Source organism: Ischnura elegans, chromosome 10, assembly GCF_921293095.1.
Source record: "Ischnura elegans chromosome 10, ioIscEleg1.1, whole genome shotgun sequence".
NCBI classification, from domain to species: domain Eukaryota; kingdom Metazoa; phylum Arthropoda; class Insecta; order Odonata; family Coenagrionidae; genus Ischnura; species Ischnura elegans.
In genome coordinates, this window is record NC_060255.1 from 26,966,759 (window position 1) to 26,986,735 (window position 19,977).

Genomic DNA, 19,977 nt, shown 5'->3' on the forward strand with positions numbered 1-19,977 from the left:
GACCATCTTTGCCGATTGATTACCGTGTTTTTAGCTTTCCCATGAACCTGACTCTAGGTTTTTCTTTCGAATTTATCATTTCTTTCACTTTACAACGTAAAAGTGTGCGTAACTATCTGAGATTTGACACTAGTGAACTTTTTTCTTCCCTTACTGACAATAGCGTATGAATTAAATAAATTGTTCGGACTAGCTGAGTCGAGGTCGAGAGAGCATTGACCTCTCAGAGATTTTAAGTGAATAACATGAGAGAAATATTCGATAATTTATATTTTTACCTATGAGAATCTATCTTAATATTACTTGGTACGTATCAGTAATTATTCTGAAATATGTTGCCTTTCCATCGATCAATTCTCCTCACCATTTCGGAACTAAGCATCATTTTATGGTGATTACTGTGTATTTTGGGAAATCATGTATTTATCAATCAATCGTCAAATTTAGCGCCTTTACATTTTCTATTCTGGTTTCACAGCTTTTCGTATTACTAAAACTACTGCCACTTCATCATGCACACTTACTCTACTCTATAATAATCATCACAAAATTCCCTCTAACTAACTTGTAAATTGTTTGGTGCCTCGATATCTGTCGATAATAATCTCTATCCTCTGATACCTTCATATTTATTACTTAAGTTTTTACCTACGAATTTATGTATGATTCGGTAGCTATACATATTTTAGTTGATATAGCTATGCATAACCTACAGTTATGCCCAAGTTATAATTCTGGTATGCATCTGAATAAATTGCTATTGGTAGCTGCACAACTCATGGGAGACTAATTAATGCTATCATTGTAACTGCGATTAGTGCGCCTAGAGGATTAGAAAACCTTCGCTCTATCCATTTTTTCTTTTCTATTTATCATCACCCCAATACATTATTAGAAAATTAACGTAACGCAGCAGGAGGGACTGCTTGATTAAATGAATTTAAATGGTTTCTCTCATCGAACAAGAACAGAGTTCCATTTGCAAATCTTAATCAAAGGAACTTATCTCAACTGCCTATAAGGTTCACTGCTTTTTCAGCGGAAATGGCCCTCAAAAAAAATAAAAGATCGCTGAAAAAACTGCGGACACGAGTACTCATTTTTGATAGAAGTGACCGAGTCAATCAAGTCGATATGCCAATTCATGTCGTGACGTGCGCAAAAGAAATGTCGTAGCCACGACGGAAATCTTTCTGTTCGCTTCAAACAGCAATGCGACGCGCAAAATCATTAGTTTGCAATAAAAAAATGACATTGAAAGTTCTTTCTTTGAGTTATAATATTACATTAATAATTCCCTATTTACTTAGTTAATTCTACAATATCACTGGCCAAGAAGAATGATACTTTTATCTACTTAATTTATGTACCATTTATTGGCCACTGAGAATATATATGTCGGTCACTGAAGTTAATATCCGTGAAGGTCATTATTGAGGCCATATCTGAAAAAATTTAAGTTATTTAAGTAATCTGTGAACTATGAAATTATGACATTTTTCTAGTTATCACACCTTTTGGAAGTTCGAGTCATGACAAAACATGCGTGTGATATCTATGAAGTCGAGATATCTCGCCTCTATTAAGTCGTACATGATATCATATGATGAACATTTATTTGAGAATTAAGGACACCGAATTCAAGGCTATGCTTCTGTGAAACTAAAATAACTTGAATGTTATGCGTATTCTTGAATTTTTAAGCTTACCATTTCAGAGTTTTGCTATTCGAGAATCGGTGACGAATCCCACTAATTTTATCTCGGCGGACACGCAAGGTCGTATCATACGGTAGAGAGATTTTTAGGCCTTCGACCTAAGTCTTAGCCGCGGCGATTGAAAAATACATGTAACGCTCTAGTTTACATCGTATCGTCCTTTACTTCTTCAAACTAATATTGTATCGGCATGCAAGTTCAGCATTAGAAGCCATTAGGGCGGGAAAACTTTCTGTTTGCATGCATGTGGAGAAACTGGAAAAACGTAAGTTTTAATAATACACTTCCACGCTAAAATGAATAATGTCTCCTAATGACAGCTTTAACTCTTCCTTACCTTACATAAAATGAAAAAAAAACTGAAGTTAATAACGGCCAAGGTTAAGTTACGAAATGGGAAATCGCGATGGACTGCAGCGACGCTTTTCGGCGAGGTAGTGAGCCCCCTTAAAATACAGATTTCGCACACGCGCCGCCACAGGGGCGGGGAGCGACTTTTCCTGCTCACCAGGAAGGAGAGAGCGCAGCGCAGGCTAGAGGGCAAGGACACATGCCCGGGTTTAAAGGGGATGTGCCGTGCAGATTCACCTTGAAGGTCCATGACCCTGGGTTCAAGCGCCCGCCCCCACCGCCACACCCCCTGCAGACAGTCGCCCTCGAAAAGGGGTGGGGGAGATTATCGATTTGGCTTTAAAGCAGAAGCGTCTCGGGGGCGAATAGTTTAGCCACGAGACTAATAGAGATTCGAGTGAAAGGTCCATCATTCCGACGCGACCGGTCTTTTTTCCTTACGCTTTACTCGTTTGATACTTATTTATATATTATTGAAAAATTATAGTATTTAGCGTGGACCCTTGTCCACATTTAACTCCACCGCAGAGAAAATACCGAGGTTAAAATTTCATGTTTGATATGCATAGAAATATTTAAAGGGGTGTACTCTACACACCCTGAATTTTTCAATTTAAAACTATCAAAATGTCAATAAATCATGACAAAATAATATCAGCCGAGAGGGTGGGATGCGTACTCTAATAGAATGATGAAGAAATAGGCGCAGGATTATGAAAGGTGCTCTTCGGTTCGGAAAAATTCAACCCAGTCCAAGATTATGGTAATAGTACTTCCCCAAAAAAATTCAGTCGCTCTGGGGCTTGGAACAGGTATTTTTCTGATTTAAGTTTTTCCCCATAACTTTTTAAAGCATTATAATGAACTCGGATAATTTGAAAGGATAATGAAATACTTTAAGCACTCTTTCACAATTCTAAGGATCACACAACATTTTAAGTAATTATGCTTGATTTGTTTGAAAATATTTATTTATGCGGTATTTTAGGGTGTGGGTCGGAATAGGTTTGCAAGGATACGGTTGATTAGACTTGATAAACGGAGAATTTTATGAACTTCACACTCAGGTTGTGGACACGTGTTGTCCTCTCGATCGCAGTTTCAACTGCAGGAAAACTTCATTGGCGTGAAAAATAAATTGAGTCTCAGTTTTTTAATTGACGATTCGAAACATGGTGATACGAAACATTTTCAGGAGAATTTCGCAATTTCGTTGAGCATATTTTTGGTGGTATTATTGACTAATACTCGAGTTTTTAAATTGATTTAATGCTCATTTCATTCGTCATCCTATTAAATGAGAGATTTTGTAGTGCTGACCTAGAAAAGCCCTAGAATCCTTTCGCGGCAATTATGAGATTTACGTAGTTATATGAGGGGAAATATTGAGCCACGTGCATTGAAAGCTGTGACTACGATTGTTTGTTTCAAATGAACCACGCCCTAGCGCTGACCGCGTGACGCCTTTCTGCTCCAGAACAAACCCTGATAAATTTTGACGTGCAAGCGCTCAGCTAATGTCGCTGACACCTAAAGGATGGTCTTGAGGTTGCCAAAGGACATCAACCTCGTCTGATGCTTGGAGAGCACTTCACTCAGCATACGTAAAGCACTCTTAGTAGCATTCGAAGCGTAAGACTTTAGTAAGGCTGTTTTGAACTTACTTCCTCAAATGGAGCCGCTCTTCCTCATTTACGAGACCTCATTAACGCACATAAATAACTCTCGATAAAGATAAGAACCATTTTAATGTAAAATGCTATGCATGAAGAATATAAATAATAATTTTTGAAGCAATAAAAGCAGTAAAATGAGAGAAGAAAGATATTTGGCTTCGGTGGATTTAATTTTGGAGTACTTTCAGTTGATGGTCTCTTATCGCTTACAGAGTAAGTCTTGAGGCAACATATTAATAGATACAAGTTTAACTCTTATGTTTGTAATATGTATTATAGAAATCATATCACCTTCAATTATATGTTATTAAGATCGACCTTATTGGAGATAGATTATCAAAATATGCACACGGACCATTTCTTTAGCACTTTAGTGAACCTTTATTTCAGGGAGTCTTATCTTTGCGACAATTTTTTATTCACAATTTAGTGAACATCCGGATTTTGAGCATTTATTTGCAAAAAAAGTGGTGAAGTGGACAGACCTTTTTAATTTGGCTGAATGATAGTTTTACCTACACCCAACGCTTTGTAACATGGTTTTGGAGAAAATATTTTACATACATTGTAAGAGGCACTAGAACTGCTAAGCCTGGCGGGTCTACCATGTCCCTGGAAATACGAGGGCGATTTTTTCAACCTCCGATCGCTCATAAAAAAACACCATACAAGCGATAGGCGGATACTGCGTCAGTAGGGCAATAGCGCGTCCTCCATACCACACCCTCAAGTCATTTCTGACCTTAAGATGTTATTTTAAGGTTAGTAACAATCTCATTAACTACACTGCCTCAATTGATTCTCCCGCCAAGTGTGCACTGCAGAGATAGAGCCGAAAAACTTGCCGAATTGCTTCAGCATTGACATGTCTTGACCTTAACGCCGATAAAAGAGATTTTTTTATGCACTGTGGCTATAGTGTAAAACAATACGTCCATTCCCATTCAAAACAAAAGAAGAGACATGCTGACTTCTGGAAGTGTTCTGATCCATGACAACGTCCGTCATTTCAGCGCTGATGCAGCCCAGCTGCTCCTTGAGCAAACGCAATGGCAAAGGCAAAATTCGTAAGAAGTCATTGGCGGCAACATCCTATGAAGGAGGTATAGTAAGTGAGCAATTCCTTCATCGCCGAGGCGATTATGTCGAAAGGATACTACATGTGTGCTCAATATTTAGCAACGAAATAGTGTTTAATCAATCACTTCGTGTTCTGTTCGTGACCCATCGGAGGTTGAAAAAAAACGGCTCTCGTCTATGCTTAGCGTGAGAGGACGTTTGGTTTACACCAAAATTGTTTTATCTTCCAATTGGTCCTATTGAATGGAAAAATGTCGTTTAGTTCACTGTAGACGTCCTTAAAAATGCCGGGGAAAAAATAAAAAGACGAGGAAAGTGATACTTGAAACGAAAAAAAAGACACAGAAAAAGCTCCGCCCTAACGGTTCTCTTCAGGAAGGAAGAGAATGCCTTATAAGTTCTTCAGGTAAATATTTACCTTGACTAGTTATGTGGAATTATTGCTTTCAATTACATGTTTCATCCAGATGAACTATTACATGAAGTGATCATATACCGTGAGAGACGCAATAATAATTTTGCATTTGATTCGAGCTCCATGTTAGTTTCGTGTGTGAACATATTCTTGTGATTAAAAATATTGCATTATCTATAGCTTCAGGTATTCAAATTGGGCCAATTAGGTGATTAGCCGTATGATTCATTGACTTTTTTTTTAGATGAACAACTAAATTCTACCACTAAGAGATGTTCATTTCACTCAGCTAATGAAAGTAGAGCGTAGAAAATTTAAATAAAATTGCCTACCTAAAATGTCATCAAAATCAACTAACATTATCAGTATCGTTAAAGTAGCAAACAGCGGAAATACTATCAAAACTACTCCATTTTAATATACTACCGTGGAAAAAGCAGCATTTGACCTATTAAAAAAGGCACTCGAGTGGGAAATATTTCGGGATTCACGAAATAAGATCGATGCTTCCTATTTTATATTATTTTTTTCGTAGCATTTTTAATAGTAGTGTGGTGCGACAGACTGGCACTTTGAAATGAGGCCATTGAGGAGAGATTACACTCTTTTGACCCATACAACTGACCTATTCGCTAAGGACGTGTCTCTGGCCATGCCTTCTACACCAGACGAAGTTTCATATTCCTTGAGGCAACCGTTTCCTCCAGAAATTATAGTATTTTCTTTATTGGGAGGATACTTTCCTTAACCTCGGTGAAAGCGAAGGTGTTGAAATTTTAACCGAATAGAATGATATATTGAAAATGACTATTTAAATGATGCTGTAATTGGACGAATTACATTATAAGAAAAGTAATCTTTTATTGAAAATTATGGAGGTAGAATTATTTTCAGCAGCTGCAAAAATATTCAGGTTTTGCGTATAAAAATAAATTGATACCTATGAGGCCGCAAAGTATTAATTTTAATCTTTAAACTCGTTGAATTCACTCGTTTAATTAATACATGTCAATTTTTACGTGCATGTGTTATCAGCGATGTTGCATTTCAAAAGGATAGACCAACATCGGAATTGACCCAGAAATCTGTTTACTCACATTCTGCGGTTTGAAATGCACCATACCGAAAAGTGTGACGATAAAAATAAATTCAAAAAGCCCCATTGGAAGTTAGATCATTATTTTTCTTTACAATCGGACGCTTGGCCGTAAAATAGGGTGGTTTCCTATTATTTTTGTATTGCCTAAACCGAAAGAATATTACTCCTGGAGTACGTATTTCACGCTCTTACATTTTCGAATGACGATATCTATTTTTCGCGATTTAACGAAAAGTGAAAAATTTCAAGCGCGCTAAAACGCGACGGCTAAGTAGGAATGATGGGAAAAGTCCGTGTGACGTATTTTTGGTTCCAGATGTCGGCGTGTGAGGTGACCTTGGGGCGAGGCTTGAGCGCTGATACGACGCAGGCTGCTAGCAGGTAGCTGAGTACCCTGCTAGCAGGTAGCGCTTGGCTTAAATAAGGATTATTCTTCCCCTATCAAACGAAGGAGACTTTCCGAACTTAGGTATTTTTAATGCCTGATTATTAAGAGATGTTTCCCTAAGCTCTGTGCCACATGCATGCATTGGTAATCTTGGTCAGACGATGTAAAACTCCTATCCTCTCGTGTAGAAACTAGGTCCCTGTGACGACACGTGGAGTGGAATCGCATGGGCGCCAATCCAGCCTTTTTTTAAATGCGGTTAAAATTCACCCTTGCCATTCGTTTAAACTGGGATTTCTAAAACCAAATAATTTGTATATTATGAATACACTAATGGTGGGTAACGAATAGCAATCAATGCATTTCGTTTTCTTTAATGAAGGAAACTACCCTATTGCGCCCTTCTGGTATTCCAGTGTTCACATTGTAAATTAAAATATGATCGATGGTAAATTAAAATATTTTTCGGTTACTTGTCCCTGGTGGACCGGAATTTTCATCGAATACTTTGATGATTGTATTTTTTAATCATTGTCAGGCAATAGCTATCAAAAATTGTGACCAGAACTATTCCATTATTTGTCCAGTATTTTCCGTTATAGCTCTAATTAGTATTTTCTAATAAATTTGGGATCAGTCGTAAGTGATTGAAGCATCGCGAAGTGAGTTTAATATGACGAATAAATATGTAATTACATATCTATTTCATGCGCCAACGAGAAAATTATTCCGGAAATTAAACGCATAGGGAAAAATGATAAAGTTCGGTGACATCATGCAGTAATTTCGCTTTGGCTTTAAATTAAGTAATCTTACAATGGATTAAAATCCAGTAAATTAGGTAGTTTATACTGATATATTTGCGTAAAGATAAGGAAAATTAAGAAGGTATTACCAGTTAGAAATGATTTTACTTTTATGGTTTCATCGGATGTACATTGTACAGTCGTTAAAAGTTATATGACTAAAAAGGAAGAAATCACGTAGAAGTAATGAATTGGATAGGAAATTCGTTCAATAAATGGTTCCTTCCGGCAATATAAATAAGGAATTTTTGTCATTTACAACAGTGTTCGAAGAGCATGGTAATTGTTCCAAAAAAAAAATGGTTTCCCATATTTTTTCCCGGAATTTTCCGTATCCGAAGGTGAAAAACTTCTCACTTCTGGTTAGATAGAGGTTTATAAAAGCGTTAACATTATTATAATATATTTACTTGAAATTAAATTGCTTACGAAAAGAAGGAATTAATTTAAGTAGCCTAATAACATGTTATGAAAAACATTTTATATATCAGCCAATCACGCGATAATGGAGAAGGTACATACAAATCTGCGCTTCCACCTCTTAAGGCTTGGTTACTCGGTACATTAACACGTACAAGTTAATGTACGTTTGCGTGAATGATTTTGGTGGACCGGAACGGAGCATGTACGAATGCATCAACAAAACTAGAACAGGTTCTATTTTCTGTGCATGCATTCGCACAAGTTGGGTGGTTACACGGTGCATTTGGGCGTTCATTCTCGCGTTCATACATTTAGACATTAACCCGTACGTGTAAATGTATCGTGTAACCAGGCCTTTAGAAGTAGTATGTGAGAGTATCCTGGGCTGGTAAAAATCTGAGAGATTCGGCGAGGTTCAGTCTGAGCTGCTGGGGAAATTTACTAACTGCGTCGAAGTCGAAAGTGATTCTCAAGGTCCCGCGATCACCAATCCCGCCACCTTAAAGAGCCGTTGGGACAGAATGGGAACGTTGTGATTTTCACTGACCTTCCCCAAGACATGCACCAGTGAAGGCCGCGCTAGTCGATGCACAGAGCGATCACGTGACGTCGGAAGCGGACCGTGAAGCTTAAACATTACAATATATTTACTTGAAATTAAATTTCAAAGCACTGCAGGAACAAGTGACTTTGTACGCAGTAATGCGCACGGGTGCAAAGTTAAAGACACCAACGGATGAAGGTCGCGATAAAAAAATATTTGACTTAGCCGGGATGCGAACCAGGATCTCCCGATTGCCGGTCAGGTGTGTTAGCCAGTTACACCACCAAGCCATTTTCTCAGAGCGAACTTCGGGATAAACCCATCCAGAAGTTCACTCTGAGAAAATGGCTGGTGTAACTGGCTAACACACCTGACCGGCAATTGGGACATCCGGGTTCGAATCCCGGCTAAGTCGAATGTTTTTTCATGGCGAACTTCATCTGTTGGTGTATTGAAACTAAATTGCTTACGAAAGGAAGGAATTAATTAAAGTAGGCTAATTACCTATTATGTAAAATGTTAACATTTTATGTAAAAGCCAATCACGCGATTATGGAGAAGGTACACGCACATCTGCGCTTCCATCTCTTAGAAGTAGTACGTGAGAGTATCCTGAGCGGAGCTTATTTTTAAGTTCATCAGCATTTTTCTTGGAATTGATGCCGAAATGAATGAATCCACCAATTTTCAATTCGAATTGAAGGTTGCAGAAGTTTTCTAAGCGAACAAGTACAGAAATGCTACCCGTTTCAATCGTTCGATAACTCAAGTCTAGTGCTTATTAATGTAATAGTACATAAGATGTTTCTGGAACATGGAGCCTTACATGAAATAATTTCAAGACTTCGCAAATTTCGAAATAGAAATTGCTCTCGCACCATGACAGTTATGTAATAATTGTTTTTACACGGTATATGACTGAACGAAAAGAGGACCTAAGTAACATTACCTAAGAGGACCCCAAAAATTATTTTTTAAATACCTACGTTTTAAGAAGGCATGTTGGATATTTTTTCTCGAAACATTCCTTATTTTTTCACACAGAAGTCATTTACATCTTTCCTGGCAATGATGATATGCAAGAGTGTGTTCATATTCATTGAAACACCGTTGAAGTAAAATCCGCCAATCATTTTTATTTTTCCAGATGAGGCAAGATTAATTTATTTCCTCCTAGGAAATTGTACCCGTCTATCCATAAGGTCTTGGTGATAAATAAGCTCAGAAGTTTGGAGAATGTTTCTGAATGTAAATGGTATCAGCTTAGTGTTGATGATAGTCACACATACCTTTGTTCATTCATTATTTAGGTTAAACAGGTCAAAGATCTGCACAATATTTTATTCGCATTTGGCGCATGTTAGTTGCCCTCAAAATTGAAAAATTGAGGCCAAATTGTCAACATTTTTAGAATTCTCTTGAAGCGTGCCTTCAAGCGTGAATTTTAGAGCAAGGCCTTGATCTTTCACGAACTCTCTGGAAGCTTCTGATCGAAGGTCAAATTTCACGAAAAAAGGACAGCATCCGACTTAAATTCCTAAAAATAAGGCGATTAGTTTAACAAAATTATTTTTCGGTTCCTAAGACCGCCCAGCGCTTAAAAAATAAATAAATCATATAAGAATACTATGGAAATATATGCATGAGAACCTATATATGGAAAATATGTTCTAATATTTACATAGAGTGGATGTAAATATATTTTCCGATTCAAAAAACTTATCGGACGCAATTAGTAAATAAATCACTAAATAGGGCTATTTATTAACCCATTAAATCCTCTACACTCATCAGGTCCGCGAAAATAAGGATCATAGGGAAAATAATCCCATAAAAATCATGCATACAAGTGTATAATGTCTCAAAAACGAACAATGGTCAAAAATTCCTTTCGCTTCCTTTTTACAATAACTTGTCGTCACTTCCTCCTCTTCCTGAAACTCCGATTATCAAAGAAATATTACCAGAAAGTTGGTGATATTATTTTATTGCCGAATCTTTTTCCATTTTATTTTATTCTTATCCGTCGTGTTATTTCATTAGCATGAAACTGAAGTGAAAAATGGTTATTCGATTGTTCGAAGTTCCCGCATCATCGTATCATGTTGACCGCAAGTTGTGAAGAATTTAATTCATTAACCTCTCATATCAACTGGAGCAGCTTTGTCCGTTAGGTATTCTCTGAACTTATATCGTTACCATTCGCATGTACCCCAAACGGCTTCATGAAAATGCGTAAGGAGGAAAGCCTATTTAAAAATTGATTTGGAAATATCAAGGTATCCTGAATATGTTATTTATACGCCTTATCTTCTAAATTTTTAATCCATAAATATAGAAAATAATAATTTCGGATTTTTAGTTTCATATATCTTATGCTAGCGTCAGGCCGACATTCGAATTATTTCCCTAAAAGCTTATTTTCCCTTTTCATAAATACTGTGCGCTACGAAATAGGATTTCAAATGATAATGGGGCTCAAAGTATGCTCCCGTTTCATTTTATCATCTGATGGTATTATTAGATTGATAAGACAGTTATCGGTTCAATGAAGATCATCCTTTTGGCGAGAAAAGCAAGAAGTTAAACTATCTTCGGTTGTAATGCAAGAACTACAGTCATCGTAAGCGCATCTCTCCGTCTCGACTGTTCTTTTATCCTGTAGTATTACTTCAAAACTTACAACGACATCCTGAAATTTTCTGGGGTTGTATTTTATATCTGCAATTCCCTTTATCTCCAATGCTTTTCAAATGTTGCCTCATGTTTCTTTAGGGGAAAATTTTTTTCCATTAAAAATATGCATCTTCATACTACCCCGCAAGCCGCCTAAATCGGCGCATTGCGGAAGGTGTAAGGACACTATCATTTAAGCTGAAGATAATGACTTATGACTGAAGGTGAATACTGCCCTTTAAGATGAAATAAAAATATTTAAGGGTGCTTAGTTATTTGGCTGTCAAACTTCAACCTAGCATTTACTGCAGTCTTTATTGTTCGGATGAAAACGAATTCCTATACCTATGCCCTCGGAAAATATCTTTCTTATTTTATCGTCTCTGTTGAACCTGAAATAATAAGTGCGCTTCTAATATAATGTTCTACGTGTCGCTCTGAAAGATATCCGTTCTTAATTGCTCAAGCAATCGAAGGCTAACACGTAGCTTCCGTGTCTCTAGTGGCTCCCTATCCACTTTCTGTAGACGGTGTGTGATGCTCCCTGTTCGGTCAAAGCAGTTTTTGACAAATCGCGAAGCTTTCCCTTGCATTTTATTTATTACTATTAGATAGATGGAAGTTTCCCAGGGCGAACTCTTTATATCATGAAATATTCCGGATGATAATTTAAGTCTTAAACTTATAATGGAGTATTGAAAAAAAAACAAAATACGGCCGGTTGTGCGAACGCAACGCGTCCTCATAAACAGCGTATGACGCCCTTGACCTTGAATGAGGACTCGAATAAAGAGATGACGCAAACTCTCACATTCACTTGGAAATACCTGGCAGCCTGAAGGCAGGCATGATGCATAGATCTGATTCGCTTGAGCAGTTAACTTCCAAAGCGATAATAATCGATGAAACTGTTTTATTAAAACGAAATGAGTGCATCAGGTGGATTAAAAACTGAAGCTAAATATAGTGGATGAGAAGTGTTTGATCATCATAAAATAGGTGTTTAATTCCGTTTGCGCTATCGATCGTTAGCATATGGTGGGAGGGTAGCTCATACGCTTCTGTAGACGTGTTTTGACTCGCTTAAATGTTGTACGCTACATTTCCATGCCACTTTCGATACTTCGTAGTTTTCACCTACCAACATATTGTCTGAGGGATGCATGGGCGTGGTAATAATTTGAGAAGTGAGGGTACAGTGAAACTATCCTTGGATGAATATAAACTGTTTGCGTAGATAAAATTCTCGTCAACCTCGAAAAATTTTCTTCGCTGTTCTATGTTACAACTACATTATGTACCAGTCTGTACCAATTTATTAAAATTGTTCTAACGAATATATTCAGCAATTTTTCAGAATGTCTCCTACTTCCATTCTTCCATTAATGCTCTTGTAACTAAACTCCACAAAATTTATTTCCAGTCGGTTTGTCAGCCAGAATTATTCATGCTTATAGAGACTTTGTTTTTCATCTTCGCATTGTTTTTATTTCCCTGTCTGTCTAGCTATTTTATTACTTATACTACATTAAATTATACTACTCCCTAATGGTTCTTCTTTCCGGTATCTTTCTTCACTTGCCCCAAGTAGTTGCCTCTCAGTATTCCTCGTGTGGGGGAGGGGGGTTTAATCCTTTGATTTAACCTCCCATTAAAATTATTCTAACAAGTCAACGTTTTCCGTAGCTTGGAATACAATGAACTTCTAGTCGGTGTCTAGAGCAATAGGTCATTTTGAAATTCTATCACTGTTCACTCACATTGTAATGACGCTGCTCTGTTTCCCACCGGTATGGCTCGTCCCGGGGATGTATGGCACGAAAAAACATTCAGGAAGTACATGGTCTGGCAATTGCTGAAATAGAGAAGAATTAAGTCATATCATTATTTGAGAAATTTTCTATTCAGTGGTGCAATAAAATTGAGTTAAGAGCCAGAAGAATAAAATCAACTTGACTTGACTAAAGAAAACGTTATTTGGTGTAACCATACACATGAAAATTTTAAGATTCATTTCATGTTAGAAGTTTTGGTTAATTTAACACTGGAATTACTATAATGACAACCGAGGAAAAATCCAAATATTGTCCGAAATGCGTTGCCATTAATCAGAAAAATGTCAACCGCTTGGAGCCCAAATAGGTTAAGATAAATTACCATGGTTGTACAATATTTACCCCTCGTTGAGAATCGCGAGAGTATGGAGGAAAATTATAATTTGATGTAAATGTGACATTAAATGCAGGCATAAAGTATAGCATTCATCATGCGCGATATTTCGCTGGAAGAATTCCTAGCCATTCAAAAGAATTGCTGAGGTAGAAAAAATGCCTCTTTTTTTCTTCTCTAGATGAGTGGACGAATTACGACAAATTTTTCCTTTATTTTTATTGACCCCGAAATTCTGTGTTGTATCCGCCGTTGTTTTTTCACCGCATGCGTGAAAGAAGGAGACTTGCTTTAAAAACCAGGTTCCTTACGCCCACTTCTTTTTCTACATGACGACGCCCTAGACTCGAGGCGCGACTTAAATCACATTTTGAGGTCATGAACTTTGCTGCCATGAAGTGAAAGAAAACTAAATCGAACGAAATATGTCCCTGGAAAACCGCGCGAGAGAATAAGGGAGCGCATCTCTGAATAACAGACTACTTCTCTTTACGTTGTCATGAGTTTTGGGGTATTTTTCGAGTGGCATCACTTGCTTAACCCAACTAACCTCACTTCGACATCTGAAATATTCGGTTCGCTGGTATATTCTTGCTTCGTCTTTCTTCCTTGCTTTTAAGACATCGAGATACGGTTTCGAAAAAGTTTGAGCTCATTTACTTTCATCATGAATTATGAATGTCTTGGAGAAATGTCAGAAATGGACAATGGCAAGCCTGGAACAAATTCATCAGTATATTTCCTTTAGTTCTAAACCGAAATTTGTGTCACAATTAAAGGAATTAAAAGTCACCCTAATGCTGAGAAAGTGTTTTAAAAAGCTGTTTTTTTTTAACAAAATGATACTTTACTCTAAATCGTAGTTTAAAGGGCAGTTCTTTCGAAAATTAATTACATCAATCCTGCAATGCGTTTGAAATATGTATTGTTTTCCTAATTACGTACGGCAGATTAAGTACCCTACTATTGTATGGTGAAACTTTGAATGGGATTTATCAATATCTCATTTACCATTAACTAAAAAGCTGCAAGGTCAGGGTGAAACAGTTTGCCCCTAAGCAGGGTAAAAAATCGCTTATAACATCCGTAGCTTGGGTTGCAAGATATTTTTATACCTAATTGTGGAGTAATATCGACTCCGTGGTGTTACATTTCTGCAACCCTTGTGTGGCAGAAATGCATATATTAGTTCAGTCATCTATTTCGAGTTTTAAAACGACCACAGTGACTCTAAAGGCATACTTAATTAACTCCGGAGATTTGTCTCTCCGTCGAGATTCACATCAAGGCTTTTAAGAGAGAACTGGGTCGCCCCAATGAGATTAAAAATTGACCATTCTCGTACAGACGACTTTTTAGGAGTAAATGAGAAGATGGTCACCACATAACAGACAGAACAGGAAAAAAATGGATCGAGGTTACTTCTAAATTTTCCATTCCTTCGTGTGTAAGGAGAGCTTCGACGATTCATTCTGCAAGTGGAGCATGCGGACCCTAAAGGCACCACGGGGGGGGGGGGGCACCAAATACGATATATGTTGGTTGAAAAGAAACTAAGGTCCGCATATTCCATTTCTGCGCACGATTTTCAAACTAGGCGTTCAATTCATAGAAGCGTCATTTTAATCTAATTTCAAACTTAGAAAAAGAAAAAAATTGTTTTTTTTTTATATTTGAATACCAATGGCAGTTATTCCTGCTTCATAGAAAAAATACGGAAAATTCTAATTTTTTTAAATCAATCTCTTTCCCTGACACTATAATGTGATTCAGGTTTAAGAAGGCGCATCATACCCTCTAAATCGGCCATATTTTATTTTAATAAACTGTTATTACTTATTAAAAACTTAAGCTATCACGTTGAAATATGCAGAGTACCTACTTAGAATAGGGACTATTGTTTTCAATAATGTGTTTACACCCACGAGTCCCACTTAACTGGTGGGGTCGGATGGATGGACACTTAGAAGGTAGATACATAAAGTAACCTGCAACATTTGCCTTCACGGCACCAAAGCAGACCCATCCTAAACACGTCACAGCAAAATCACGGTCGAGCCTGATTAAAAAGTTTGAAGATATGGGTGACATTATTTCTGTCACGAGTGCAGTGCATAATTATTAATTGTATTCCATCATCATTCTAATAATGCCAGTTGTGTAAAAAATTCAGTATTATTTTTTTCTTGAGTCACCAGAATATATTATGTTGAAGTTAGGAATACCTCTTTTAAAAATGAAAGAAGTATGATTACTTCACCGCAACTACCGCACAGAATGAACTTAATCGGCTACGGAGCCACGTATTTGTGAGACGTAAACGGTGAGTCTAAATATAAATCTAAAGAGAGGAAAAACCTCGCCTCTAAGCCCGAAAGAAAACACTCCGCTGGCCCCATGTCTGCGTGGACATGAGTTTCCTCTGTGCATTCCATCCGCAAATCTTAATTCCGCCAGGGTTTTGCTCCGGGAGTTTCACTACAGCTTCGGTAGCACGGTCGTGTCCGTCCTCGTCGGTTCTTGGTGCAGTGAAAGCAAAGGATGCAGGTTGCTTCATGTGCCAACCTTCCAAGTTTTCGCCTACCTGGCCCGGCCCCATCAGTTAAGTGGGACTCATGGGTGTCTGTATATTATTGATAACGATAGTACCCGTCAGAAATCGCCTGGGTCTCACTTATGAACGTTTCCCATCAGCTAGGTAAGAGTTTCATATTTGAGAGAAAGGCGAATATTCCCTATTCTTTACATGCTGATCATCTCACTACATTAATGTAAGTTTCGAGCAAGCTTCACGTCAAGAAATCGAAACGGTTGAGCGGGAGTGGAAGTCCGTCCTCTAAAGTTACTTGTTCATTGTTCTCTGAAGCAGTTCCATGTGTTAATCTCGGATACGAAATGCGAGGCTGAAAACGAAGCGTCGCGCCGTCGCCATTTTTTGCTGGTGACCCATCAAAGCTGCCAACGGAGAGTTCACGATGACCATGACACTACCAGCTATTTGTGTGAGGGGTCATTTAACCATCCAGCCGAGAAAGGAAATACTGATAATTCTCGGAAACTTCATCATTTTGCTGGAGGAGGAGGAAAGGCATAGATTATTAATTATATGGCGAATTTTTCTTACTTCGAAATTAGGGACCTGTGGATTATTTTGCATTTATTGACAACTTACGTATGATTCTTCCCGTCGACATAATTATCCCTATACAAATTAAATTTGACGTGACTGAATGTGGTAAATTAAATACGTTACGACGTAAACTTTAAAATATGAAAAAAATCAATGAAAAATCATCTGAGGCACTAAAGCTTGTGGGAAGTTGTTACTTATTTCGCTTCAAGAATATAGTTTGTTCAGTACATCTACCATTTATACGAATAATAATACGAAATCATCAATCTCTCGTAGTCATGAATTTATTTCCGATGTTTTTCATGTAATATTGGAAATTATACTACACCGAAGAAAAACATTTTCGTTCAGACCACCCCTTGTAATTTCGACTCCACTTAATCGGATTCCTTCAATCCGTCTCTCAAAACAAAGTTGTTGATAGTATTCATATACTGGTTAGAGGGAGACGATAGCAGATTGATAATGTAAGAAGAAATAGAAATACACCGTGTATTCATAAATGGATTCTACGATTATATTCACGAAGTGACGGCATAGGTTACCAGGTTGGAAATATTTTGTGTTTAAATTTTCAAATACGTTGAATTTTACTTTCTAGATAACCTAACGCGACGTGGAAATCTACAAAAGGCCTTCGTTTGAGATTTGACGGAGTGAAAATTTTAATTTTGGTCCTCCTTCTTAGTTCATGTTTTCATGTCGCTTCACTAAATTTATCACCATATCAATAAATGTTACTTCTGCGAAAAAAAACAAAGCTAAAGCCGTGTCCATTAAAATACGTTGGCATACGTCAAGAAATAAATAATATCAACATACCGAGGGCCAAAAATTTTTATCTCATTTAAAGAAAAATAAGATGATTTTTAAACTGCATTTATAAAGAATATTTAAGTTTAAATTAATGAATTAATAATTATTGTAAAATATATCCATAGCCGTAGATTCTTCAGCAAACGGCATGGTAAAGTACAATATTTGGGAAGCAACTATTTTTGAATAAAATTAGGGAGATTTTTATAGTCTTGATCAAAAATAAGAGACATTTTTATGTAGGTACTCTTCAAAAAATGAAGGCGAATTAGAATACGGCAAATTTTAATGAAAATAGAAAATCATTACTGTGTTTGAAAAAAAAAATATTTAAAGGAGATTTATTTTACACTTTAAGTAGACTTGAGTACGTTTTCCAATTTCCTCAGACTGTCGTGTGCCATCATTTAAACCAAATTGCGACAAAGAACCAATTGTAGGATAAAACAAAAAACAAAGGACAGAATGCACGCGTTCATTAGTATACTATACAAGGAGATTTAAACGCGTTAAATTTACACAGAATAAATTGCGTCCGCTCTCGACAATTTGAACGAATTTCGACCGTGTGCGCAAAATTATGTAACTGAAACCGAGTGATTTTGTTTGACGAAAAATAAGCTAGAAAATAGAGGGTTCAGGATACAGTTAAAATAGGGTCAAATACCGAAGAAATCCAAATCCTGGAAAATACGGGATAGTTGGTCACCCTACATCCAAAATACGAGAGAGATTCACCCTGAGAGAGAGAAAATTGGGAGGAGCTGGGAGATACTGAAAAATATCGGAGAGCTGGTCTCACAAGACCCTAAAGCAGGGGTCTTCAACCTTATTTAATGCAAGGGGCAATAATCGATTTCATATCGTACGGAGGGCCACAATACTCCACGTCACTTAACCACCACATCAATAAAATTTTTAAAAACATATGATTTCAAAGTGCAATAAACTTTATTGGTTAAAAAATTCAATTAACCAATGTGATTTTTGATATTTTATATTTTTTACAAGTGTTTCGACATATATTTCATATTGCGTAGCCTATAGGGGCTGCAAGAAATTAGCTGGCCGGCCGCACGCCGCAAAGAACCTTGCCATAAAGCGTGATAAATGCCATCTTTCTAACTTATTTGTGTTTCAAATCGTTATAGTAAGTTAAGTGACCGGAAAATATAAATTAATTCTTGTACGAAGTGGTACCCTGCAAAATTTTCGAATTATCCAGTGCAAGTTTTTACTCAATAGGGGAAAATTTAGCTCCCCTACCCCTCCACCCACCATGAATTTACCACTGGGTCCTGAGACTTGGGCACGCACGTGCGCTTCTTGAGATTGCAGAGGACATGGGGATGGAGGACGGGTCCTCCTTGGTTGGGGACGTGTAGGGAGGATAAGAGCGATGATAAAGAGCCTCACTCGCAACCGAGCGAACACAAGGGTCTGTTTCGCAACGGATGCACATACTCACGAAGGAAATGTGTCATTTTCAAGAAAAATGCGAAAGATGTACTTCTCACAGTACTCCACGGGCCACATCATGAGACATGATGCACTCATGAAGACAATATGCGAAGGACAATTGGAAGGTTTGAACGGCAAAAGAAAGGATGAGATAAGATATGTGGGGCAGGCGATGAAGGATATGAAATAGATGTATTGCGTAAACACATAAATTGATTTTTCAGAATTTATGGTGTGGAAGCGATGCATATCTGCATTTGAAAAATACAGGCAACTTCCACTCCTAAATCTTTAGTACTATTGGATACTCTTTTTACAGCATTCACTGGATGATTACGTAATAAGCGAAACCGGTGGTATTAAAAATTTTTAAGTGGAAGCTGACTAAATATTTAAAGTGTAATTATGTAGGTATTAAAGAATAGTTGACGTGAGACCTCGGCAAACGAATTTTAAGGTATGTTTACCCGGTATATTAACCCGTACGAGTTAATGTCTAAATGGATGATCGCGAGAATGAAATTTTATACTTTCTCTTATATGCTATGTGGCGCTGAGCTCACTTGCAGGGCAGTGGCGGCTCGTGAGTCAAATGCTAGAGGGGGCGCACTCCACCGGGGGGTCATAATTTTTTAATATTTCGTGTATTTTATTAAGTTTTTACGGCAATCTAGGAATTAAATTCTGTGATGCCATACGTTCCGTTTTTTTCAACAAAAATACCTAGTTTTCCTAATAAAGCTTGATTAATAAATACTAAATACAGTAGACTCTCGGTCATACGGATCGGCTTAGTCCGGACTCTCGATGATACTGATCAATGATCTTGAAGACTAAAAATATATTTGCTGCGATATTTTGCAAATACAAACGAAAATACGTAACTTTAGGTTTTAGCGCCTACATTCTTCGTGCGGATATGCCCGCAATACACTTATGGTGTTCGTTTTTCAATCATAATGCGTTATTTGTCAAATCTATTCAACATTTGCAATGATTTAGGTAGCAATGACACTTGTAACACCTGAGGAGGGAGGAGAGTGTCACTGACTTCCACTAGGCAACAAACACTACTAGAATGCGCGCGCTTTGCTATTGCAGATGTAAACTTTGATGGCGGTGTTCGCGTTGCTTTTTGAATAAAGTATGATTTAAAATCAACAATTAAACATTTCTCACACATTTTAAACAAAATATGAAATACTCACAGGCCTTTCGTTAT

The 19,977-nt window shown here is 37.3% G+C and overlaps 1 protein-coding gene across 1 annotated transcript in view; it reads right to left on the reverse strand.

Moving 5' to 3' along the window:
- The window catches only part of LOC124166349 (sodium-coupled neutral amino acid transporter 9-like), a 52,889-nt gene that overhangs the window by 22,338 nt on the left and 10,574 nt on the right, over positions 1-19,977 (reverse strand). The window contains exon 4 of the mRNA XM_046543811.1: positions 12,937-13,031. Coding sequence (XP_046399767.1) covers positions 12,937-13,031 — 95 coding nt within the window. The remainder of the gene's footprint in view (positions 1-12,936; positions 13,032-19,977) is intronic.